This window comes from Dendrobates tinctorius, unplaced genomic scaffold (assembly GCF_039654945.1).
Source record: "Dendrobates tinctorius isolate UK_male_01 unplaced genomic scaffold, ASM3965494v1 ptg000117l, whole genome shotgun sequence".
NCBI classification, from domain to species: Eukaryota; Metazoa; Chordata; class Amphibia; order Anura; family Dendrobatidae; genus Dendrobates; species Dendrobates tinctorius.
Window position 1 is genome coordinate 9,667,655 of NW_027361785.1, and position 27,466 is coordinate 9,695,120.

Here is a 27,466-nt window from a genome sequence, read left to right on the forward strand (position 1 = left end):
GGGTGCGCAGATCGTGCACTGGCCGTGCGATAGTAGGAATTTTGAAGGTGCGCCGAGCGCGCCAAAATGCAACATGCTGCGTTCGGTGCACACGGGCGCACCTTCAAAAGTGCGCAGCGCATGCTAAAATCCTACTAGCGCACGGCCAGCGCCGTGAAACTAGCCTCAGATAAGCACAGTGCACGTCAGACAAGTACAGTTTACACATCATACCAACACTGCAAAAATGTCACACAAAAAAGCACGTCAGAACGGTGAAGATACCACCCAAGCACAATGCACATGTCACACAAACACAGCGTACATCATACAAGCACAATGCACACTCACATCATTGTGTGATAAACACTATGGCCACATTATACATGGTTTGAGCAAATGTCACACATGCACTGTACACTAGAGATGGGCTGACACTTTGATGTTGAGGTACGACAGGTTTGGCCAAACAGTTCGCTCGGGATCGGGTACCAAAACAGTACCTGGACCTGAACCTGTACCCGGACCCCATTCACTTTAATGGGGGTGGGAGGTAACATCTGCATGACAGTGTGTGAAACACTGCTTCTGCAATATAATCACCGCTGGTCAGACAGCTGCGTTTCCCATGCTGCCAAAAGACAGTGTGGGTGCTCAACTGTGATCAGAAGTATAAAGTTTTCCTCCTGTCATTGGTGTTGGCTGATGGGACTACTGCTCCCATCAGCCGACGCCTGCTGCCACTAATAACAGTGAGAGCAGGAACGGCTGATGGGACTATTCATCAGCCGCCTCCTGCGCTGTAAATAAATAATTTAAAAAAATGGTGTGGGTTTCCCGGTATTTTTGATAACCAGCCACACAAAACTCACACCTGGGGTCTGTAACCCTCAGCTGTCAGCATTAGCAAAGCTGGATATTAAGAATAGAGGGGTTTCCACACTTTTTTTTTAATAATTTAAATAAATAATTTTAAAAGACGAAGTGGGGTCCACCCCATTTTTGACAACCAGCCAAGCTAAAGCAGACAACTGGGGACTGTTATTCTCAGGCTGGTAAGGGGCCATAGATAATGCCCCTCCCAGCCTAAAAATAGCAGCCCACAGCCGCCCAAAAAGGTGAATCTGTTACAGTAGATGCGCCAATTCTGGCACTTTGCCTGCTCTTCCCATTTGCCCTGTAGTGGTGGCAAGTGGGGTACATATTTGTGGGGTTGATAACACCTTTGTATTGTCAGGTGACATCAAGCCTACGGATTACTAATGGAGAGGCGTCTATAAGACACCTATCCATTACTAATCCTATAGTTATATGGTAACTAAAGATATAGCCAAAATAAAGTCTTTTATTTGTAATAAAACAAAACACAGTTTTACTTTTTTATTTAAAAATAACAAACACTAGAGTTGAGCGAAACGGGTTGAACAATTTCAAAAGTCGACGACTTTTGGCAAAGTCGGGTTTCATGAAACGAAACCCGACCCTAGGATGAGGTCGGCCACGAGGTCGGCGACTTACGTGCCAAAGTCGCGTTTCAAAAGTTTGTTTAGCGCTCTTTTTCAGCCAATCAGGATCCACGGACACTGTGGGCAACGTGATGACATAGGCAGGGGTCACCACCATCTTTCAGAAGGGCATGCAAGTGATTGGCTTGCTTTGGTGGGCGTCACAGGGGTTAAAAAGGGCGTGCACGCCGACCGCCATCTTACTTCTGCCGATCTTAGCATAGGGAGAGGTTGCTGATTCTGTAGGGAGAGCGTTAGGCAGGGAAGAAGACAAAAAAACTGCTTCTGCTGCTAGCGATTTTGTCTATACAACACACCAGTCACTGTGTGTGCAGTGCAAGGGGAGGCTATATTGTGGTGGATCAGCGGTGTTGGTTGTTAGGCTGCCTTCTAAGGCTTCCTGACAGCTGCATTGCTGTTTCCCCACTGCTCTGCAAACTGCTTTTTTAAAAGCAATCCCAATTTTTTTTTTGTCCTGCTAAGGTACTGAGCGTGCATTTATTCACACCATACAGCGGTGTACGCTCCTCACACAGTACCGTGTAATGGCTGTTATCACAGCCACAGTGAAGCTATCTGTGTGTCACTGTGGAAGGATAAGTGGAGGACTTGTTCCGTTCTTACAGACCTACACTCTAGGGAGATTCCTATTCTGCCCAATTCTACAATTCACTTTTTTCACACCTGTGCCATCGAGCCTGTGACATAGCGCTCTGATATTCAGTGGGCCTCACACAATCCAAAAGTGTCCAGTGTCCACAAGTGTCTGCAGAAATTCAAAATCTCCCTTATCCTGTAGTCACTTTTTTCACACCTGTGCCATCGAGCCTGTGACATAGCGCTGTGATATTCAGTGGGCCTCACACAATCCAAGTGTCCAGTGTCCACAAGTGTCTGCAGAAATTCAAAATCTCCCTTATCCTGTAGTCACTTTTTTCACACCTGTGCCATCGAGCCTGTGACATAGCGCTGTGATATTCAGTGGGCCTCACACAATCCAAGTGTCCAGTGTCCACAAGTGTCTGCAGAAATTCAAAATCTCCCTTATCCTGTAGTCACTTTTTTCACATCTGTGCCATCGAGCCTGTGACATAGCGCTGTGATATTCAGTGGGCCTCACACAATCCAAAAGTGTCCAGTGTCCACAAGTGTCTGCAGAAATTCAAAATCTCCCTTATCCTGTAGTCACTTTTTTCACACCTGTGCCATCGAGCCTGTGACATAGCGCTGTGATATTCAGTGGGCCTCACACAATCCAAGTGTCCAGTGTCCACAAGTGTCTGCAGAAATTCAAAATCTCCCTTATCCTGTAGTCACTTTTTTCACACCTGTGTCATCGAGCCTGTGACATAGCGCTGTGATATTCAGTGGGCCTCACACAATCCAAAAGTGTCCAGTGTCCACAAGTGTCTGCAGAAATTCAAAATCTCCTTTATCCTGTAGTCACTTTTTTCACACCTGTGCCATCGAGCCTGTGACATAGCGCTGTGATATTCAGTGTGCCTCACACAATCCAAGTGTCCAGTGTCCCCAAGTGTCTGCAGAAATTCAAAATCTCCCTTATCCTGTAGTCACTTTTTTCACACCTGTGCCATCGAGCCTGTGACATAGCGCTGTGATATTCAGTGGGCCTCACACAATCCAAAAGTGTCCAGTGTCCACAAGTGTCTGCAGAAATTCAAAATCTCCCTTATCCTGAAGTCACTTTTTTCACACCTGTGCCATCGAGCCTGTGACATAGTGCTGTGATATTCAGTGGGCCTCACACAATCCAAGTGTCCAGTGTCCACAAGTGTCTGCAGAAATTCAAAATCTCCCTTATCCTGTAGTCACTTTTTTCACACCTGTGCCATCGAGCCTGTGACATAGCGCTGTGATATTCAGTGGGCCTCACACAATCCAAAAGTGTCCAGTGTCCACAAGTGTCTGCAGAAATTCAAAATCTCCCTTATCCTGTAGTCACTTTTTTCACACCTGTGCCATCGAGCCTGTGACATAGCGCTCTGATATTCAGTGGGCCTCACACAATCCAAAAGTGTTCAGTGTCCACAAGTGTCTGCAGAAAATCTAAATCTCCCCTGTCCTATAGACACCTTGTACCTTGTTTTACATTACTATATAGTTTGTTGGATTTTGTCTACATTTCTACAAAAAATGAGGAAGGCTGGTGGAAGAGGCCGTGGAATTGGGCGGGGGTTGGCAGCTGGTAATGATGGTGTTGGTGGTGGATCTGATGGTAGTGGCAAAAGCAAAATAGGACCGAATGCAGGAGGTGTTGAGCCTGCGTCATCGTCTGGCTCCATAAGGCTTCGAAGGCTTAGTTTTCTAGGAGTTGGCAAACCGCTTTTAACGCCAGAGCATCAGGAAAAAGTTTTGTCTTACATTGCTGACTCAGCCTCCAGCTCTATCGCCTCCTCTTCTGAAGTTGTAAAAAGTAAAAGCACTGAGTCGTCATTGGAGGCTCATGTTCATGAACCACACCTTTCCTTGTGTCCTTCACCCCAACCAAGATTGAAGGATGACGCAGGCCATACTACTGATTACTCCATGGAGCTGTTTTCACATACCATGCCTGGATTATCAAGTGAAATGGTGAACTACCCAGGCCAAGATGAATCTGACATGGAGTGCACTGATGCACAGCCGCTGATAGATGATTCTGCTGGTACATTCACTCAGAGCACTACATTGTCCTCGCAGTGTACAGAGCCAGATTCTGACCCTGATGAGACTCAGGTGCCCCTTCCCGCACACTATACCACCATACACGGTGACACAGAGGAAAGTGCACATGACATTGAAGAGGAGGTGATGGATGACCCAGTTGTTGACCCAGATTGGCATCCATTGGGGGAAGAGGGTGCTGCTTCCAATAGCTCAGATGAGGAGCATCCACAGCAGACATCGACATCGCTACAGCTGTTATCTGGCAGGCCCGGAGCACTCCAAAGACAGGTTCCAAAAATCAAAAGAGTTGCTGGACAGCTTGTCCAGAGGGTCAAAACATCACAGCGTGCTAGGCCGCAAAATGTCTGCCAAAGTAGGAAGAGTGCAGTGTGGCACTTTTTTGAACAAAATCCTCATGATCAGGCCAAGGTTATCTGTAAGAAGTGCGCAAAGACCTTTAGCCGAGGGAAAAATCTGAAAAATTTGAATACCAGTTGCATGCTTAGACATTTAACCAGCATGCACTTGCAAGCGTGGACACAACACCAAACCTCAAGTGCCACATGTGCAACTGATCACAAAGAAGGTAGTCAGCAACGCTACATTGTTTCCCCCACTGTAAGCCCACCGGTTAGCACAGCAGCAAATGTTGAGGTGTCGTTGCAAGGCCACAGCAGTCAGGGAATCCCACTGTTATATCAACGAAATACTGAATCTAGGCCATCAGAAAGAACACCAACTCCATCACCATCATCAACCCTCTCTCAGTCTGCCCTGTCCACCGCTACTTCCACCATATGCAGCTCTCAAGTCCAGCTCACCCTCCCAGACACTATGAGTAGGTCAAGAAAGTACTCAGTCTCTCATCCGCGTACACTGGGTTTGAACGCCCACATTGCCAAACTAATCTCGTTTGAGATGATGCCCTATCGGTTGGTGGAAAGCGCAGCTTTCCGCGAACTCATGGCCTATGCAGTACCACGCTATGACCTACCCAGTCGCCACTTCTCTCGCAAAGCCATCCCAGCCCTCCACCATCATGTGAAAGACCGCATTGTCCATGCACTCAAGCAGTCAGTGAGTGGAAAGGTGCACCTCACAACTGATGCATGGTCCAGTCGGCATGGCCAGGGCCGTTACGTGTCCATCACTGCGCACTGGGTTAATGTGGTGGATGCAGGGTCCACAGGGGACAGCGGTGGTGGGACAGTGCTGCCTAGCCCACGGTATAGGAAACAGTTGGCTGTAGGCGTTCCACCCTCCTCCTCCTCCTCCTCCAGAAGCGAAAGCTCGTCCACAGAGCGCAGTCGTACGAGCACTCCATCTGCAGCTGCCACTGTTGCACACGAGGTGTCCCCCTATCGAGCAGCTAGTGGAAAGCGTCAGCAGGCTGTGTTGCAGATGATGTGTTTGGGCGACAGACACACCGCCGAGGTGCTGGCCGAGTACTTGAAGCGACAAACTGAGTCATGGCTGGGCAGTGTACATCTTGAGGCAGGCAAGGTAGTTAGTGATAACGGCCGTAATTTTGTGGCAGCCATAGCCCTTTTAAAACTCAGCCACATACCTTGCTTGGCTCACACCTTGAACCTGGTGGTGCAGTGCTTCCTCAAAAATTATCCGGAGTTAACAGCCCTGCTCCATAAGGTGCGAAGACTGTGCGCGCACATCCGCCGGTCGCCTGTACACTCCGTTCGTATGCAGAAGCTGCAGCGATTGCTCCACCTTCCCAACCACCGCCTCATTATCGACATTGCAACAAGGTGGAACTCCACCCTGCACATGGTGGAGCGGCTGTGCGAGCAGAGGCAGGCCATAATGCATTTGTGGGAGGATACACGGCCAGGCACTTTGAGAGCAGACATGGAGTTGACAGGTGTGCAGTGGTCGAAGCTGAAAGACCTCTATAAAGTCCTTCAGTGTTTTGAGGAATGCACACGGCTGGTAAGCGCAGACGACGCCATCCTAAGCATGAGCATCCCACTTATGCGTCTGCTCATGCAAACTTTGACGCACCTTAAGGAGCAGGCGTCTGCAGCCAATGTTGACGAGGAGGAAGAGGTGGAGGGAATCCTTGATGACATTCAGCCATTGTCTGCTCAGGGACCTCTCCTGGACGAGTTGGAGGAAGAAGAGGAGGAGGAGGATGATGATGGGGATGATTACTTAGGGGAGGAGGATGCATCTCGTGGGGCAAGTGAAAATGTTGGCGTGGCAAGGTCTGGTACAGGGTTTGTGCGTGACTGGAGGGATGTGGATTTGCCAGAAAGTGCTCCTCCAACCAGCACTCGCAGTGCATCATTGACACCGGGAACATTGGCCCACATGTCAGATTATGCCTTGCGGATCCTAAAAAGGGACCCCCGCATTGCCAAAATGATGAACGATGACGACTACTGGTTGGCCAGCATCCTGGATCCACGCTATAAAGGCAAATTACAAAACATCATGCCACAGGAGAACCTTGACCTAATATTGGCTAATAAACAAGCAACTCTGGTAAATCGGTTGCTTGAGGCATTCCCAGCACACAGCAGCGGTGATGGTTCTCACACGAGCCGTACGGGCCAGAGGTGTTCATGGTGCACACAGCAGAAGTGGCGTTGGAGACAGGGGTTTCATGACAATGTTGTGGACTGATTTTTCAAGTACCGCTCACACAACTGGTAATACTGCATCGATGTTAAGTGACAGGAGACAGCAGTTGTCAACTATGGTTACAAACTACTTTTCCTCCCATATCGATGTTCTCCCACACAGGTCATTCCCCTTTGACTATTGGGCCGCTAAACTGGACACCTGGCCTGAATTGGCACAATATGCCTTACAGGAGCTCGCTTGCCCAGCTGCAAGTGTGCTATCGGAAAGAGTCTTCAGTGCAGCTGGATCAATCCTGACAGAAAAAAGGACCCGTCTGTCAACCCAAAATGTGGATGATCTAACCTTCATTAAAACGAACCATGCATGGGTTTCCAAGGATTTTGTCCCACCTTCCCCTGATGACACATAGGGTGACAGAAAAATGGCTTGCTTTGGTCCACCTCTTCCTGGGACTTGACCTATTTCGCCTTTTGCATCAGCTGAATGTCCAACATCAACATATGCCACTTTCTAAAACTCCCTAACTGTGCAGCCTCCCCCCCCCCATGGCCGGGGTCACAACCTAGCGCACGACACCTTGCGAGTGCCGTTGCCCTGGACAGGTGGGTAGGCCGACTCTTGGGCGCGGGCACTGGCACAGGGTCCCTCATAGTGCAATCAAGTGTCTCTGACGGTGGTGGTGCACACCCGCCGTCAGACACACCGCCGTACTATGAGGGGCCCAGTGCCAGTACCGACGCCCATGAGTGGGCCCCCCTTGCTTGGGCAGGGCCCCAGCATTTGCAATCTTTACCTCTCCCTGCTCCTCCGCTGTGTAGTCTGGGCCGTCAAATCCATACTGTGCCTGACACCGTCTGAGCCTGCCTCCTGATGTATAGACATATCTTTTGAATGTGTACGCTATCCATACATGTTATCCGGGCATACGGTACCCTTTCTCACCTTTGTGCAATCACTTGCAAGCCATACTGGGCCTAACACCGTCTGAGCCTTCCTCCTGATGTATAGACATATCTTTTGAATGTGTACGCTATCCATACATGTTATCCGGGGATACGGTACCCTTTCTCACCTTTGTGCAATCACGTGCAAGCCATACTGGGCCTAACACCGTCTGAGCCTGCCTCCTGATGTATAGACATATCTTTTGAATGTGTACGCTATCCATACATGTTATCCGGGGATACGGTACCCTTTCTCACCTTTGTGCAATCACGTGTAATCCATACTGGGCCTGAGAACGGCTGGCAAGCTGTTAAGCAAGCTACAGCACCTGTGGTTTGCACACGTAAGTTTTTCATTTTTTCAGGAATGTCGGTTAGGCCTAATTCCGGAACTGCGGTTGACCTGCAATTACTGGGAAATCATCGTTCGCGAGTAATAATTGTAATCAGTGATCCCCATCACTAACGTTGTTCAGCGGGTTATCTGCACCTGTAAGCGACAAACGCTGGCCTTTTCAGTGTAGCGCACATGCAGCCACGGACATGTAAGGGCATGACACACCAGTTATTGGCCAATCTCATGTGCCAGAGCCTCACGTGTCCCTCTAGTAAGCCGGACTCGGACCGCGGGGCATGACGGAGTCTCGTTCGTTAACGGAATTAAGCTTGCAATGTGTGCATCTGTTCTGTAGCTGGCATGGTTGAGGTTGCCCGTGTTGAGTCAAATTACGCCGTAGGATCCACTCCTGGTGGTGCCCTTCTGGACATTCCTTTAAGGTTCAGCTTTGCAACCATACTGCCCACGTAAAACAAACACTTTGCCTTCATGAACGCTGTTTGGAGGGTCATGACTCGTGGGAATAACGCCGCCCAATCAGTTAACCTGCTAGAGAGATCCTTCGTTGCTCCCAAGCATGACATCACACTCCCTAGGAGGAAGGTAATGCCACTGTAGCGACCGTACTCCTGGGGGCGACACAAGTGCACTGATGCCCAGCCACTGCTCAATGAATCTGCTGGTACATTGACCCAGACCACAACATTCCCCTCGCACGCTACACGGCCTGAATCTGACCCTGATGAAACTCAGGTTACCCTTCCCATATACAGTTCCATATTACACGGTGACAAAGAGGAAGCTGCAGATGAAAGTGCAGGTTCGGCCCACCCGCCATCAGACACACCACCGTACTATCATGGGCCCTGTGCCAGTGCCGTCGCCAACGAGTGGGCCCCCCCTGCTTGCTTAGGATCACAGCACTTGCAAGGTTGAAATACTGTGCAGTGAGATGGAAGATGGGGACGACGAGGAGTCCAGACTAGTACAGGGATTCCCTAGCGAGGAGACTTATTTCATTGTTTTCAATGTTGGGACAGCAATTTTTGGGGAGCACTATACTCTGGAGAATGATAGATGGGGCCCACCATACACTGGAACATTCCAAAGGTGGACATCAGACACTGGAGCAGCATTTACAGGGCCCATTATACACTAGAGCATTAGAAATGGGGCCCATTATGTTTGGAGCATTATTTGGGCCCATAAGACAGTGGAGCTTCATCCATGGGGACCAACATATACTGTAGCATTATGTGGAGCGCATCATATACTGTTTCAAACATTATATGGGAACAATGATTCTGTATGGAGAAATAGATGGGCCTCGTCATGAGATGTAAAAAGTGTAGTATTTTTCATTGTACTATACCGCTATTTCTCTGCCGTATCGGAGCATGATGAGTTGTGGTATGTGTTAAAGGGGCGCTCTTTCGCCCAGGGCACATGAAAACCTGGAGCCAGCCCTACCCCCCCCACAACTTTAGCCAAATAACCCCCATTTTTCAGTGCGTAACTTGTATTATGAAGTTAATTAAGGTTGACCAGCTTAAGTAAGAAGAATTGATGCTTTTGGCATTCAAATGGGCACTGTAGGTGTGTTTCCTGTCCTCCTCTCACTGCCGACTTTTATTCCCCATTGACTTACATTGGGTTTCGTGTTTCGGGACGACCCCGACTTTTCCCTATAATCGGCCGATCTTGCTCGACCCGACTTTTGGAAAAGTCGGGTTTCACGAAACGAAACTCGACCATAAAAAAACAAAAGTCGCTCAACTCTAACAAACACAGTTATACTCCCATAACGCCTAATTCCACAGAATCCCTCGTCTCCTGTAATAAAACAGTAATAAAAAAACAACAATATACCTCACCTGTCCATTGTTCTGTCCCACACCATAATCCATGTCTGGGGGACAAATAGTTTTCAACTTAGATGGTGCCAAGATGTGACCATCTAGGCTGAGAACCACTGAAGAATGAGCAGCTGCGAGTGCAGCATCAGTGACTAGCGATGATGTCATTGAGGTTACTGCTGGTCATTGATTCTGCATTCCCAGCAGGGCTGAACTGCTATGACCTTGGTGAGATCCCCGCTAGTACTGTGAGAAAAAGTCTCACGATGCAGAGGCGTGTTAACCACAGTGAAATTCTCTGTCTTCTTGCACCTTGTATAATGTTGTGAGCATCAGCGGTTATAATATTGTTTTGCATAATTAATTAACTGCTTATTACAATATTTTCTATTCTAAGGCTGGTTTCACACTTGCGTTTTTTTGCGGGATTTTAGCGCTAAAAAACGCATGCGGTTTTTTTTCCCTATATTTTGCATGGGATGCGCTTATGTGCGCATACACATGCGTTTGTATGCGTTTTTCCGCGCATGCGTTTTTTTGCGGTATGCGCTCGGGCGCACAAAATGCATCCTGTTGCATTTTTTGGGCGTCCGACTTGCCTCAAAAAAACGCATGCGCGCGCAATGCGTTTTTTTACAGCAAGACACCCATTATAAGTCTATGGTGAGCATATGTGCGCATTGGCATGCTTATGTATGCGTTTTTTTGCACATGCGTTTTTTTTTTTACCATTAGTTTAGACAATGGAATTTAGGGGTTTGGGTTAGAGTTAGGGTTAGTTAAGGGGGTTAGGGTTAGGGTTAGGGTTAGGGTCAGGGTCAGGGTTAGGATCAGGGTATGGTTTGGTTAAGGGTTAGGGTTAGGGTCAGGGTCAGGGTTAGGGTTAGGGTTAGGGTTAGGGTCAGGGTTAGGGTCAGGGTTAGGGTCAGGGTTAGGATCAGGGTATGGTTTGGTTAAGGGTTAGGGTTAGGGTCAGGGTCAGGGTTAGGGTTAGGGTCAGGGTCAGGGTCAGGGTTAGGGTTAGGGTTAGGGTCAGGGTTAGGGTCAGGGTTAGGGTCAGGGTTAGGGTTAGGGTCAGGGTTAGGGTTAGGGTTAGGGTCAGGGTTAGGGTCAGGGTTAGGGTTAGGGTTAGGGTCAGGGTTAGTAAAGTCATGGTTTGGGTTAGTGTGAGGAGCCACCTAATGTTGGAAAAAACCGCAAACCCGGTAAAAACGCACTAAAAACGCATACAAACGCATAAAAACGCTGCGTTTTTTTCATGCATGCTCATAAAAATGCTTGAAAAAAACGCTGCGTTTGTATGCGTTTTTTCAATGCGTTATTTTGCGGGAAAAACGCGCTGCAAAAAAAAGCAAGTGTGAAACTAGCCTAAGACAGATAAACAAGTTTTCCCATTGTGACCTGCAATAGGACTTCTAGGAAAGGTCCAAAATATGCTATGTATAAATAGGAAAAAAAAGGCTATAAAGGGTTCAAAAACTGATAGCGAGGAAAACAGATTTATTCATTCCATTCCTGCAATACTATAATTAAATTTTGTTTCTGGATAACATTAATTTGAGGTGAAAATATCTTGGCTTGCTCAATAGTTATCACACCTGCTCCTGAAAACCTATTGTAGAGGACATTCACACTGGAAAAATTTGTGTTAGCAGATAAATCCGTGACAGAAACTGAAGGCTGGCCCTTGGGGTTTTGCCACTAATTTGGAGTTTGAACTGCCATGGGTCTGCATGCATGCAGATTTAGTTACCCACTGAGGTTCTTGCATAGAAACTGCATAATTGATAGTCACTTATTACTGTGGTTGAAAATGCAAAAAGAGAGGGACTCTTCCTGGTACAGTATCTTCAGTTTATATGAAAATACAAAGCAACAAGCTTACAAACCCTCTAGAGTTGTGCATTAAATAGGCAAAACTCTATGATGAGCGTGTCCAGGATATCAAACATCTCACAGTGGATGTGGGCTGCTGCTCTGTATGGCTAAGAGCGTATGTCTCTGGAGCCATCAGGACAAAATGTGAAATAGGATCGATAAGCTAAATATAATCAGCCTAATGTTGGACGCTGCTCCTGACAAAAAACGTGGGGGTGATTATAAATATGTAAAGTTACTAATAAAATGCTTGTAAAACTACGTGTTTTGGCCAAGAATTTGCACATTCCTGAGTTTTGACACAATGTCCATGAGCAGCATCTGACGGCTGATCATCTCTAGTTTATTGTCCTTATTACTGTGACTTTCACACTTATGAAAACTAATTCAGATTTCCCATGAGTAACCACGTGAGGCATTTTATGGATCGTCTGTCAAAATTTAGGTTTAAGTATAACCTTGTTATTTTTAGACTAAAAAAAATACTTCATACTTGTCGCAGTCATAGAGGTCACAGCAGTAGCACGTGTGAGTCCGAATTCTTAGTTGACATCGGCTGCTTCCAGTAGAGCAGGTCACCTGTAAAGGACAGAAATTAAAACTATAGTTAGATGACTATTCAAAACAAAATAGTGACATACTAAGAATCTATAACTATACAATTACCTCAAAGGGAACATTTCAGGTAATTCATGCTGCTCAAACCGCTGGCAGCATGAATCTCCGCCTGGCTGCATAACTGCATCCAGGCATAGTATTCCCTAAAATGCTCTAATGTTTAAGAGAAAATGTACTTTAAACATCCTTTGTACATTAAAGCTCTTCCCAGCAATGCTAGTGGCGATTAACAGGCCTTTCACTATGTACATATAAGGGTGAGATCTTTCAATCACCTGTGGCGCTGGTAAGAGATGGCTGGAGCAGAATTGATCTAATCTTCGGCTGTTGGAATAATGCTTATTATTGTATATATCGCAACAACTACTATTTACTACTGTTTAATAGTGCATGGGTTCATGTCTCCAGCAATAGTGTTATATTGCCAAAAATGCACTGTTTAAAAAAAACCCCCAAAAAACAGAAAGTTTCTGTTCACTGTGTGTAGTTGGAGCACCATCACTTTACTTTTACTTTGCAAGCTGATAGACAAGTTGCCAAGATCCTTCCTAAGCTACAAGAAATACCTGTTGTAAGCTATGTTATCTTTGTTCCTAAATAAATATATAATCACTGTTGAACGGCTGTACAGTACAGTGTAAAGGCCCAGTCACACTAAGCGATATCGCTAGCAATATCGCTATAACATCACTGGTTTTGTGATGCAGCAGCGATATTGCTATGTGTGATACTTACCTACGACAGGCTCCCCCACTGATTATCGCTGATCGCGCAAGAACGGCCGGGGACGTTTCTCGTCGTTAGCTTCCTGCTGTGGAGACGAGCGACGCGTGGACGCGAGCGGGAGGACGTCTTCATCGCCTCGTCTGACAGGTAAGTAGCGACCGCCGACGCTGGTCGCTGGTGAGATCTGCCTGTGTGGCAGCTCACTAGCGACCTGCGATCCTGACCGCGTCATATCATTGTCGGGATCGCTGGTGCATCGCTAAGTGTGACGGTACTTTTAGAGGTATAAATTAGACTATCACGCTCCTACCCCTGAAGACGCTAATTACATTGTAATTTGTATTATGTCTTGCGTCTTTTGTATTTATTGTCATGTGATGTTTGCCTATGTAATGTGTAGTAATGTATAATGTAGGATGTATTAACATAAGAAAAGTAATGTTGGTAGTGTACAGTATAGAATAGCATATGGTAAGACATAGGTTATGACTTAGGACATAAGGTAGGATAGTTGACTGTAGATAGGTAATGATGACATTAGAGTAGAGTTAATGTTTGGGACTAGCCCATAGTCAGAGGTGCTTAGTGTTAGGGGAAGAGACCATTTCCTGTAATTAGGCAGATAGGGACAAGTTTGAGTTCAAGTTGGAAGTGTTTGTGAGCAGTGCAGCCGTTGTGGGTGAAGTACAGCAAAAGAGACTAAGGGACAAGGGAGTACCGTGACCTTGGAGTGACCGAAGAGACAGAGTGGCCTTCCACCTTAAAGGGGTTCTTGGATAGGACGACATGTCATGAGAAACCCTGGGATTGCTAAACTCTGAAAGCAACAGACCTAAACAAGACTGAGTTTGTGGAACTAGTGAGGGTCACAAGCGGTAGATCCAGAGTGCCAGTAGTAGAAGAAATGTGACAAAGAACTGCTTAACAGGTAGAGAGCCTTGCTGAACAGGACTGGTGACAAGTTACACAATGATGAAGTAGGGCAAAACAGTGTGCTTTACCGGCCCCAGAGTAATATACAGTGGAAGGATACTGTGTGTGTGAAAATGCTTTACACTGTGAAAGAAATGACTTTGTACCCGCTACACTTTGTACAGAACCCTTACTAAGTACCTTTCAGTAAAGACCGTTTTAGAACGGAAGTCTCCTTTATTGAACACTGAAACCTATGGTCCGATCGGATACAGGTGGCCTGCACGGGCACAAGGCATTAAGGCACGCATAGCACAAACACCCAGCCAGGATCCACTCATGTAGCATGCTAGAGCATAACAGAAGAAGAGTGCTTTGCCCGTGGCTACCACCCTTTGCTACACTACACAAGCATGAACTTTGACAGTCATAGTAGCTGGTTTGTAGCACAGATGTTTGGGGTGCCCATTCAATTGCATGAACACTGCTACTTGTGAGAATCAGCCATACAATGATAGAAGTGAATATGCTATTTGCCTAGAATTCTGGACTAGTTGAAAGGGTTTATTTGGTGCTCTGTTCTCATATTCATCCTTATTCACTCAAATGACAGGTTATTGAATCTTCAGTGACCTGCCTTCTACTTTAAATATTGCACTTGCACAGTTCATATTTTGGTCTTTGGAAAAAAAATGTACAGCAAAATGGCGTCGGCAGCACATGTGCAGTAGCATCTATCGCTTGCTGAAGCGATAGATGCTACTGCGCATGAGCAGCCACCGGAGACAATTTGCTGCAGTTAATTTTTTTTTTGCAAAGACCACAATATGAATTGTATTTAAAACAGCAGGCAGGTCACTGCCTGACCTGTCATTTACATCCATAAGTATGAATATGAGAATAAAGCACCAAATAAAGATCTGCCCACACACCTGCTCCAAAGTATAAGAATCTCATTAATGAAAACTGCAAAATACAGATTAAACAACAACCACAAAACGAATTTAATTAACCCACATATCATTTTAATCAGTGTAATGGTGTCAACCTGACAGTGCCTGTAGTTTACTTAGCAAAATCCTGATGACAGGTTCGCTTTAAGATGCCCTAAGGTGTGCCAAAATTTCAGTTCAACAATATTGGTAAAAAAGAAGCAAACAAGTGGTGTAAAGTTAAACCAAAGTGGCTAAAAAAGCACCAAATTTATCATCCAGCATGAGCCTCTGAGATAAATTTGGCCCATTTTAATACTGACTACTCTGCAAATTAGACAGAAGAGGCTCGTGGTTCTGAAGTCGTTTCCTCCTGAAAATCTTGTAATTTTTGCCCACCTGAAAAAAACGTTGTGTGAACATACCCTAACAGTGAAACTCTTCTAGTCTGCAGAAAGATGGAGGAGCAGACATTGGGCACTAATCACACAGTCACTGGATGCAAGCATTAGGTGGCATTTAGATGTCCATGCAAATCAGTTCGACCACACTGCATGGACTTGCCGCTGATCTCCTGACCCGAGCGTGACAGTTTCATAAAAGTACATGTAGCTGTCATACTCAGGTTGGGAGACCCATGGTCAGTCCGTGCATTGCAGTCCGATCTTGGACCGATTTTGCGATTTTGTATGGATGTCTAAATGCACCCTAAGGAGGGAGGGTATAGACAAGGAGCTGTACAATAGCTAATGTGGGGAAAGACAAACGGCAGCCTCACAGGAACTTCATAGAGAAGGCAGACTGAGCATTTAGCAGAAGTCACAGTCACTATTTTTCTTTTATGGTGTCCAGTGTATTTTGATGCTGCTGCTTTTCCTCCTCATTGAAGCAGCATAAAGTATCTACCCTTCTGACATAACTAATGGAGCTGAATGGGTTGAAGGAGTTATGCACTGTTTTACATTTTTCTCTTTATGGCCCGTAGTTATGTACTGTAGTAAGGCAGGCAGCAGTGAGGTGGTGTAAACTTACAGCTTATACTGCCATGGTCCATAGCCAACAACTATGTTCTGGTCATTGTCTGGACATTTCCCATGTCACTCTGAGAAAGCACCTAATTACCTGGATAAAGCCTTGTAATGTGATGGGCTCTGTTCTTTAGTGCAGCGGAAGCGCTAGTACAGACACACATCTGAAATAACTGCTTAGAGGGCATTTAAGAAAAGGAGATATTTTTTATTGTGCTCCTTCACCATTATAGTTACATGGGGCTCTAGGCGGGGGCCTGCCTTCACCTGCACTTTGTTCTCCCTGCCTTTACCATTCTAAACCACTAGGAATGTTAACCTTTGATATTTAGTATTAACCCATAATCATCTTAGTGTCCCACTTCCCCACCATAAGCAAATCAAGAAAACTAGAGATATTATTAGGAATACAAGTTTAATATAGCAGTTTTACATATGATCTTACATCTGTCTGTTGTGCATCATAAGCAAGTCCTGATCCACTTGCATAGAATTTGCATCTTCCAGAGTACAAAGGTCTTGGTTCCTTAAAAGGAAAAAAAAAAAAAAAAGCCAATCAAATATTAGATCAAACATCTTGCATGTTCTAGATTTTATAACAATTTTTTTTAACTGGTAGTAATGAAACAGAAGGGTTCTGAACTCAGAACTGTGAAATATAACTTTCAATCTACAAACAGTGGATGGAAGCATTGTAAGTAAGGTGATGTTCTCACATAGCCAACACTTGTTACTTTTATTCACTATTTCAATAAACTTTGTAAATGTTAGTCTACTCGTGGACTCTCAATTTTTAAATTTCCTTCAAAGAATTCATCATTGTTGTCAACTATCACTGTTTCTTTTTCTCTCACATTATGAATGATCATGTGGAAACACTTGTATCAATAGTCATATTGCAGACTCATAATTATACAAAAGAGGATCTTGAAAAAAATAAAAACGGGTTGAGTATTATAGTCATAGCTAGCACCTGCTCGTTTATATAATCATTAGAATAAAAAAGTGATGTTGTTTCCAGCTGTTATAACTAGGTGCTAAATGTAAAGCAATACAAGACTAATCAAATAAAGGTATCAACTTTGATTTGGGGAGCACTTTTTCAGAGAACTGCCCAAAACATCAAGCTCATAATATAGGCACAGTTGCTGAAAAGCCCTATGACATCAGTTGCGATGAAAGAATTACAGGATGCCCACTGAAATCAATGGCCATGTTTTCAATGGGCACCTATTGTCCTCTAAAAGAGACATGGTTGACAGCAGTGTGAGCAACCTTTTCATAGCTCAGCACTCCTGGTTTCTCCAGTATTTGATCAGAAGAAAGTGGGGGACATTTGTGCGAGCAGCCTCTTCTTGCCTCAGCACCACTTATATTCCCAGTATTAGATCAGAAAGACAGAATTAAGAAAAGTATACGCAGCCTCTTCTTACCTCAGCACTTCTGGTATCTCCAGTATTCAATCAGAGAGACAAGGTGGGCAGCAGTGTGAACTGCCTCTACTTACCTCAGCAGACACAGTATCTTCAGTATTAGATCAGAAAGACAGAGTGGACAGCAGTGTGAACAGCCTCTTGTTATCTCAGTACCCTTGGTATCTCAAGTATTCAATCAGAAAGACAAAGTGGGCAGCAGTGTAATATTATCCTTTTTACCTCCGCACTCCTGGCATTTTCAGAATTCAATCAGATGCACTTGTTGGACAGCAATTTGAATGCCCTCTTCTTACCTCAGCACTCCTGCCATCTTCATTATTAGATCAGATAGATATGTTGGACAGCAAGCAGTGTGAGTGGTCTCCTCTAAACTCAGCACTCATGGCATTTCCAGTATTAGGCAAGATAGACATAGTGGAATGCAGTGTGTGCAGCCTATTACCACAGCAACATTGGTATCTCCGGAATTAAATCAGAAAAACAGTGTGCATAGCAGTTATGAGTAGCCTCGTCTTACCTCAATACCTCTGGTATCTCCACTGTAATATCAGAAAGACTGGGTAGAAAGTAGTGTGAGCAGCCTCATCTTACTTCCGCACCCATGGTATTGAGAAAAACATGGTGGACAGGTTTGTAAGAATCCTCTTTTTGCCTCCATACTCCTGATATTAGATCACAATAACCAGTAGGAGCACATCTCCCTCTACAGCTTTCTACTGAACATGCTCATAGGCAATATCCTAAAATTCTAGGATAGGTTTCTGTCAGTCTACCAGGATGGTCGCTATTCTAATTCTATAGGCAAAATAATTGTTATTGACTAATTAAAGGTATTTAAGAAGTTATTTGCAATATTGGAAATTTGCATTAGGTCATTTTTTTTTCTATTACCTCATAACCACTTAATGCAATTGGTGAAATATGCATTCAATATTCTAATGATAAATTAGTAATTGATGAAAGCCTTATGAGGCTAATATGTGCCACAATAAAAATATGACAATTATTTGTTAATATTTTAACATTTTTCTCAGATATGATTGCTAGAAATTACAATTCTTGCCAAAAGTCATGGTTTTGTGAGGACAGTCCCACAAACATAGAAAAAAATGCAGCCAAAAGTGGCCATTTGTGTGATGTTCCCAGGAATTGCAGGCTCAAAATCTGAAACTGCACTACTGACGATTCTTATGTGCCATATCCACTTCTGATTTCTGTTGTAAATATCCCAAATTTTGATTCCTTGATAATTTCAGCAAACTATGCTCTAGATATTAGTTCAGAGGCTGATTTGGAGCACATAAGTCCTCCAAGACAACATAAAGTCGGAATCTCCCATTAGGTCTTACTAAATCTAGATTACCTTATATACTCGAGTATAAGTCGATCCGAGTATAAGTCGACCCCCCTAAACTTGCCTCAAAAACCTGGGAAAACTTATTGACTCGAGTATAAGTCTAGGGTGGGAATTGCCGAAGATACTGGTAAATTTAATGCTGCACAACATACAGTATGCCCCCAAAATGCTGCACAGTGAATGCTGGCCCAAATAATGCTGCACAACATACAGTATGCCCCCAAAATGCTGCACAGTGAATGCTGGCCCAAATAATGCTGCACAACATACAGTATGCTCCCAAAATGCTGCACAGTGAATGCTGGCCCAAATAATGCTGCACAACATACAGTATGCTCCCAATATGCTGCACAGTGAATGGTGGCCCAAATAACGCTGCACAACATATGACCCCATAAATGCTGCACAGTGAATGGTGGCCCAAATACCGTAATGCTGCCCCCAAAGTGATAGGATTACTGGTAATCCTATCATGTTGCTGCCGCTGTCGCTGCCCCTGCTGGAATTTGAAAAAAACAAACAAAAAAAAAAACACTATATACTCACCTACGTTGATGACAGCTGCTCATGAGCGTCGCCGGCTCTTCAGTGACTCAGGCAGAGGGCGCGTGCTTTCCACATCACTGCCGGAGGACAGGAGAGAGCGGCACGCAGAGATTTTGAACGCCGCCGCGGCCCTATCATCACCCGCCGCCAGGACGCTGCGGGGGACCGCAGACGAACACCGGGGACCGCGGAGACGACTGGGACCGCGGAGATGACGGGGACCAGGTAAGTTGGCACCGTGACCCGAATATAAGTCGAGGGGGATCTTTTTCAGCCCCAAAAGGGGGCTGAAAAACTCGACTTATACTCGAGTATATAAGGTAATTCAAAAAGAAATAATAGTGTCAAAAACAATAAATACAAATGAAAATTCCCAGCCAAAAATCAAAACCTACAGGAAACCAGTTATCATTTCTGCAGAGAAAGGTACAATGTAGTTTTCTTGAAGCTCCTGCATTACATCAGCACATGCTATAACGGAAAAGTACGTTGAGTTCTGTGCAGAGCGTTTATTTCACTCATTATAAGCGATCACCGGAATTCATTTATTAGATACTTCATCCTAATACTTGTTGTATTTTCAATGAAAATGAGTTTTATAGTGTTAACAGCGAATCTTCCAGCAGAGACTGTGAAGCAATTTAACACTGATCATATTACTTTTAGTTATTTTGTAATATACAGAGAACTATATCAATCTTTATAATCCAACCAAGCAATCAGAACAAATGCACAGTCCAGCAGGAACGCAGACAGCAAGATTAACACTATCCATTTATCACACAAAGCACTGTGACCTTCTCCTTAGCCGAGGAAACCAAGCATTTGGTTGGACTAAGAGCTGAGAACAAGGCTAGCTATGAGAAATACATCGCCTTCTTTTTGCACACAGGCTTTTTTTTTTAAAGGGAATGTGTCATCTTGATTTTCTTTTACTAATTAAAACCAGATAATTTTTACTTAAAAAAAAAAACATATTCTTTAGCTCTTTACAGTTCAGTGGGTACAGATATATAATAAAATGATTGTTGCAATTGATATGCAAATGAGGCTGTAGATCTGAAGCCCCTGTCACTCCAGCCCTATTCTATACATGTCAGTTTGTTTTCTGGTCAAACAATAATAATAATAATCTTTATATAGCGCCAACATATTCTGCAGCGCTTTACAGTTAAACAGTCATAAATAACAAGCAATAACAATCAGCGTTATTATGGGAATGGACCTTATCCTCTTAAACTATAAGATTGCATATGTCTTAGTACACTATATTCTTTTGATCCATATAGTAGGATCAGACAACCATGTTTACACGTGGGGAAGGATTTCCTCCCCTCCTAGGGTATGTGCAGTATGCCCACTAAATAGACAGTGTAGCCCACATTAGACTTGATAATATTTGTTCTAGATTTTTCATTATTGTCCTCAAACTTCTTAGCAGCCTCTTGTTTTATGTATTTGTCATTTATCTACAGCATATATAGTATTTGTAATAATAAACTTTTTGGCTATAATATACTCTGTTCTTTGGGGCTGTTTTTTTCTAGGCCTAAGTATGGAGTAAATCAGATGTACTGTATGAGCTTTATCCACCATTCTTGTTGATGTGCATCTATTGGAGGAACTCCTTTTTACATAAAAGACTTATCAGAGAAGCAATAGAGTGTGGAGCAGGGCAGCAAATAGAGCTGGAGTGACAGAGTCTTCAGATCTACAAATAGCTCTACAGCCTCATTTGTGTATTAATTTAAACACTGATTTCTCAGAAATGGAGGAACAGACTGTCCAGTTTCCCCTCGAAGGGGTTGACGAGTCTTAAGGGCATGTCACCCTAAGAGATATCGCTAGCAATATCGCTATAACTAGTGACGTTATAGCGATATTGCTAGCGATATCGCTGTGTCTGATACTTACCTACGACCCGCTCCCCCGCTGGTTATCGCTGATCGCGCGAGAACGTCCTGGACTGTTTCTCGTCGTCAGCTTCCTGCGGCGCTTCCTGCTGTGACGACGAGCGACGCGTGGAGCCGGGCAGGAGGACGCAGGATCGCCTGGTGTGACAGGTATGTAACGACCCCCGTCCCCAGCGATGTCGCTAGTGAGATCTGCCTGTGTGGCAGCTCACTAGCGACCACTTAGCGATGTACCAGCGATCCTGACAGCGTCATATCGCTGGTCGGGATCGCCGGTACATCGCTATGTGTGACAGTACCCTTAGGGTATGGGCACACGATCAGTAAACGCTGCAGAGTCCAACCCACAGTGTCCAGCATAGTGGATGGGATTTCAAGTAATCCCATGTCCACTATGTGTCCAGAGATGCCTGCGGCTCACCTGTGGAGATGGACATGTGGGTACGTCTTTCAGGACCGCAACATGTCAATTTGTCTTGTGGAGACGCTAGCCTCCACAAGATAAATCTCACCCATACAATGTATTGGACGCGGTGATTCCGTACAGTTCAATAAACACATGCGGAATCACCTGTGTTCAAAAGTTGGCAGCGGACATGTGTGGCATCCAAAGCACTGCCAATTCCTGATCACCTGCAGATAACCTTAAACTAAATAGACTGACTGCAAACTTATCAACCCACACATTGCCACACTACTGTGAGTATTCTCCGATGCCAGGACCAGTGGTCATGTGATTACAAGTATGTGATATGCATACGCTTAGCCACATTCCGACTAGATGAGCGTGCCCTTGCACAATGCATGTGTACTGAGTGAGGCTAGAAACGGTCTAGCCGGAATATCGCTGGGAGTATGCATATTATATACTTACGGTCACATGACTGCCGTTCCTGGCACCGGCACCAGCGAATATTCACAGCGTGCGCACTGCATAGAGTGACTGCGGACTTGTAGTTTAAGACCAGACAACCCCTTAAAGTAGGAGATAATTGATCACAGCTGGATCTATGATACAAATTCCAGACCCAAGTTATGGTTCACTTGCTGATCCTCCTAGTTTTCAATTTATTATTTTTTGTTTGTTTCTTCCAGTCTTCTTTGCATATAAATTGTTTATGAAATGACTTTTATGCACAATTATGTATTTCTAAGGCTCTTTTCTTATCTTATACTATGAACACGTTTCACCTATTTTTCAGGAAATCATTCGGCAGCACGTTGTATGTATAAACTGTAAAGAAAAGCCAAAACATTTCTATTCCCTTGGAAGATTACATAGGGGAATACTCCCAGTATATACCTTCGACAGCTGGTGAAGACAAGATCTGATAGAACTGATAGTAATGTACACTTTTTTTCTTTCAAAATCATCTGCTATACATCATAAAATTCATAAAATTACAAAGCTAGTTTTAATAGTAATATATTTTTAAAACTTACAGGTATATAAGATTTACGGACTCTGCATAAATCTAACTAATTCAATAAATTACTACCTGCTACATCCACATACAAAAGGAAATACATTTACATACTAATGTACTGCAGCTTTCACAGGCGTTCGCCATCTAGTGGATAATGGAGTACTGCAGCTTGTTTCTGTCATTTTCACAATACTGAGGATTTGAGGTAAACAAAACTTATTAACTCCTTAGTGACAGAGCCATTTTGCAGCTTAATGACCAGGCCAATTTTTACAATTCTGACCACTGTCACTTTATGAGGTAATAACTCTGGAACACTTTAAGGATCCCGCTGATTCTGAGATTTTTTTTGTGACATTTTGTACTTCATGTTAGTGGTAAAATTTCTTCTATATGACTTGTGTTTATTTATGAAAAAAATGAAAATATGGTGCAAATTTTGAAAATGTTGCAATTTTTAAACTTTAAATTTTTATGCCCTTAAATCAGAGAGATATGTAACATAAATTTCTTAATAAATAACCTTTCCGACATGTCTACTTTACATCGGCACAATTTTGGAAACAATTTTTTTTGTTAGGAAGTTATAAGGATTAAAAGTTGACCAGAGATTTCTCATTTTTACAAAACCATTTTTTTACGGACCACATCATATTTAAAGTCATTTTGAGGGGTGTACATGACAGAATATACCCATAAGTGACACCATTCTAAAAACTGGACCCCTCAAGGTGCTCAAAACCACATTCAAGAAGTTTATTAACCCTTTACGTGCTTCACAGGAACTGAAGCAATGTGGAAGGAAAAAATTATCATTTAACTTTTTTTCCCAAAAATTTATTTCTGAAACAGTTTTTTTATTTTCACAAGTGTTAAAAGAGAAAATGAACGCCAAAATTTGGTGTTCAATTTCTCCTGAATACGCCAATACCCCATGTGTGGGGGTAAACCACTTTTTGGGCGCATGGCAGAGCTCGCAAGGGAAGGAGCGCCGTTTGACTTTCAACACAGAATTGGCTGAAATTGAGATCGGACACCATGTTGCGCTTGGAGAGCCCCTGATGTGCCTAAACAGTGGAAACCCCCCACAAGTGACACCATTTTGGAAATTAGACTCCTTAAGGAACTTATCTAGATGTGTGGTGAGCACTTTGAACCCCCAAGTGCTTCACAGAAGTTTATAACGTAGAGCCATGAAAATAAAAAAAATCATTTTTTTCAACAAAAATGATCTTTTTGCTCCCAAATTTTTATTTTTTAGAAGGATAACTGGAGAAATTAGACCCCCAATGTTGTTGTGCAATTTGTCCTTAGTACGCCCATACCCCATATGGGGTAAACCACTGTTTGGGTGCACAGCAGAGCTCAGAAGGGAAGGAGAACCGTTTGACGTTTTCAATGCAGAATTGGCTGGAATTGAGAATGGATGCCATGTCGTGTTTGGAGAGCCCCTGGTGTGCCTACCCCACAAGGGACACCATTTTGGAAACTAAACTCCTTAAGGAACTTATCTAGATGTGTGGTTAGCACTTTGAACCCCCAAGTGCTTCACAGAAGTTTATAACGAAGAGCGGTGAAAATAAAAAAATAATTTTTTCCTCAAAAATGATTTTTAGCCCACTATTTTTTTTTACTTTCACAAGGCTAACAGGAGAAATTGGACCACAAAAGTTGTTGTGCAATTTGTCCTGAGTACATCGATACCCCATATGTGGGGGGAACCACTGTTTGGGTTCATGGGAGAGCTTGGAAGGGAAGGAGTGCCATTTTGGAATGCAGACTTTGATGGAATGTTCTGCGGGCGTCATGTTGCATTTGCAGAGCTCCTGATGTGCCTAAACAGTAGAAACCATCCACAAGTGACCCCATTTTGGAAACTAGACCCCCCTAGGAGCTTATCTAGATGTGTAGTGAACACTTTGAACCCCCAAGTTCTTCACAGAAGTTTATAATGCAGAGCCGTGAAAATAAAGTGATTTTTAGCCCACAATTTTTTTATTTTCCCAAGGGTAACAGGAGAAATTAGACCCCCAAAGTTGGTGTGCAATTTGTTCTGAGTACACTGATGCGCTATATGTTGGGGTAAACCACTGTTTGGGCACATGTCTGGGCTCGGAAGGGAGGGAGCACCAGTTGACTTTTTGAACGCAAAATTGGCTGGAATCAATGGTGGCGTCATGTCGCGCTTAAAGACCCCCTGATGTGACTAAATAGTGGAAACCCCTCAATTCTAGCTCCAACCCTGACCCCAACACACCTCTAACCCTAAGAGAGAAAGGAGAGAGAAAGTGAAAGCAAAATCGCGGCTTTTTTGTGGTCGCCGTTATACGGTTAATAACAGCGATCGCAAAAGCGGGGTTGGTAATAATCGACCCGAATCATGTTCTATGGGGTCTCGGCTACCCCCGGCAGCTGAGACCTTGGAGAAAATCTGACTCTGGGGGGTGCTATACACTTTGTCCACAGTGCCGTTAATTAATGGCGCTGTGGGTTAAGTACCACTAACTACCTCCATTAAAAGGCGTATTGGTGGTCGTTAAGGGGTCAATGTGTAAGGAGGATGGCCACATGGTCACTAGTAAGTTGACAAACAGGCAGATCTCTTCAACGACTCACCAGCGATCCCGACAACGATACGACCTGGTAAGGATTGCTGGTGCATTGTCACACAGCAGCTATTCTGAACGATTCCAGCCTGCGTCGCCAACGAGGTCGCTCGTCGGCGTCAAACACAGCAATGCATGCTGGTCAGTGGGACGCCGACGATGAAAAAATTACCCAGGACATACAAGCACGATCGCGATATCCAGCGGGGGCGGGGGGGCTGGTCACCGGTCTATGTGTAGTGAGATCACTGTGGCGTCACAAAATCGGTGACGCATCAGCTATCTTGCTAGCGATCTCACTATGTGAGACGGGGCCTTTAGATTGTCGCATCAATTCCTACTATTCCTTTAATCCTTATTTACTGTTTATTAACTCCCCGCTATGAGATTACTTTCATTTTTACTGTTAAATGAAATAAAATTGTTACACTGCATTACTCTCCAAGCCCTGCGTACTGCATCTCAGCACCTGCTTGCAAATCTACAGACAAAAATGTGAATACTTATTTTTAGTTTTTAGATGCAGCATAATCTCTTAAAGGGGATGTGCCATCAGATAACAAAATATTGTTTCAATCAAGTTTGCAAGCTATAATTTTTTTCTTTAATTTTCTTTTTTTTTCAGAGATAACATGTCCCTGGCCTGGCCAATCTTCGCTGTGAACCTCAGGTCTGGCTGCACTCAAGCTTTCTTATCTAGTACAGATAGCATTTTCTGTAGGTGCCCCACTGCCTGCTGTATCTTCTGCAGCTACCTGCTCTTCAGTTAAGCCCCCGTTACACACTGCGATATCGCTAGCAATATCGCTGTAAAGTCACCGATTTCGTGACGTTGCATCGATATTGCTAGTGATATCGCTGCATGTGATACTTACCTCCGACCGGCTCCCCCAATGGTTATCGCTGATCGCGCGAGAAGCTCCTGGATCATTCCTCGTCGGTCACTTCCTGCGGCGCTTCCTGCTGTGACGACGAGTGACGCGTGGAGCTGGGCGGGAGGACGCAGGATCGCCTCGTCTGACAGGTAAGTAGCGATCCCCGTCCCCAGCGATGTTGCTAGTGAGATCTGCCTGTGTGGCAGCTCACTAGCGACCACCTAGCGATGCACCAGCGATCCTGACCGCGTCATATCGCTCGTTGGGATCGCTGGTGAGTCGCTAGGTGTAACGGTACCCTTACTTCACAATTTGCTTCCTGAGTAAAATCTTCTCTCTTTCTCACATACAACACCAGCAATGCTGGTCTGCCAACAATACCTCCTCTTTCCATTACTTTCCAGTAACTGATTAACAACTAGGAACTATGGTCCTAGACTCATTTAACCCTTCTCACCATGGGCTGGTCTAATAGTTAATAGCTGCAGGCCACAAAATTGATGAAACAACACACAACACAAGTCAATGCATAGAGTGACTCATATTTCTATGAGATCTTCAGGGGAATGCCAACCAGCTTCTCTACTATTTTACACACTCAGCATCATAAGACATATCTCATAGGTACTGGATATAAGGCCGCTGCACTCACCTTGAAATAGGATCGCAGGCCCTATCTATTTCTTATAACTAAGCAGACGATAAAAATAAAAGCACTAGATACCTTAGCTGGCATGAAATAGATGAGAGGCTTTAATAGGGTTACTTTTTTAAAATAAACAAATAAATATATAAAATTAATTAATACTAAAATAGCCAATGTTATCAAAGTCCATATAAGAACCAATGAACTCAGGACCATTTTAGAATTAAAACTTTTCCCTCAAAAAAGCCTCACGACGACTTTCCTTCAATGGATGTTGCAAACTCCAGGGGTTGGGTGGGTGGATGACAGATAATTCGTCTCTTCAGAGACACTGAGGAGAGAACCTGAGGGCGGGGTATAAATAGCTCACCTTCCCGCACTTTTTCCACCAATCAGAGTGACATCTGACAGACGACCAGGCCAGCCAATCAGGGCGATCGCCAGTCTCCGTTACTTGACAACAGGGACTGCTAACCTTTTACCGTTTTGCTCATGAGGATCCTCATGAGAACTTAATGCATCTATAACAACAAAAACTGGAAAACAGCATAACAGTACCAATCCTCGTTTATCCCGGTATTTTTCAGCGCGGTCTATGCCCCGGAAGTGTGTCCTGCATGTGAAGACTTCCGGGGCAGAGACAGCGCTGAAAAATACTGGCGCATGCGCAGTACCGA

General features: G+C 44.3%; 1 protein-coding gene across 1 annotated transcript in view; it reads right to left on the reverse strand.

The window, feature by feature from the left end:
• Positions 1–27,466, reverse strand: part of TMEM255B (transmembrane protein 255B) — a 122,656-nt gene that overhangs the window by 41,910 nt on the left and 53,280 nt on the right. Inside the window, exons 5-6 of the mRNA XM_073590605.1 lie at positions 16,429–16,509; positions 12,261–12,346 (exon numbers count right to left, since the gene is read on the reverse strand). Of these exons, the coding sequence (XP_073446706.1) occupies positions 12,261–12,346; positions 16,429–16,509 (167 nt within the window). The remainder of the gene's footprint in view (positions 1–12,260; positions 12,347–16,428; positions 16,510–27,466) is intronic.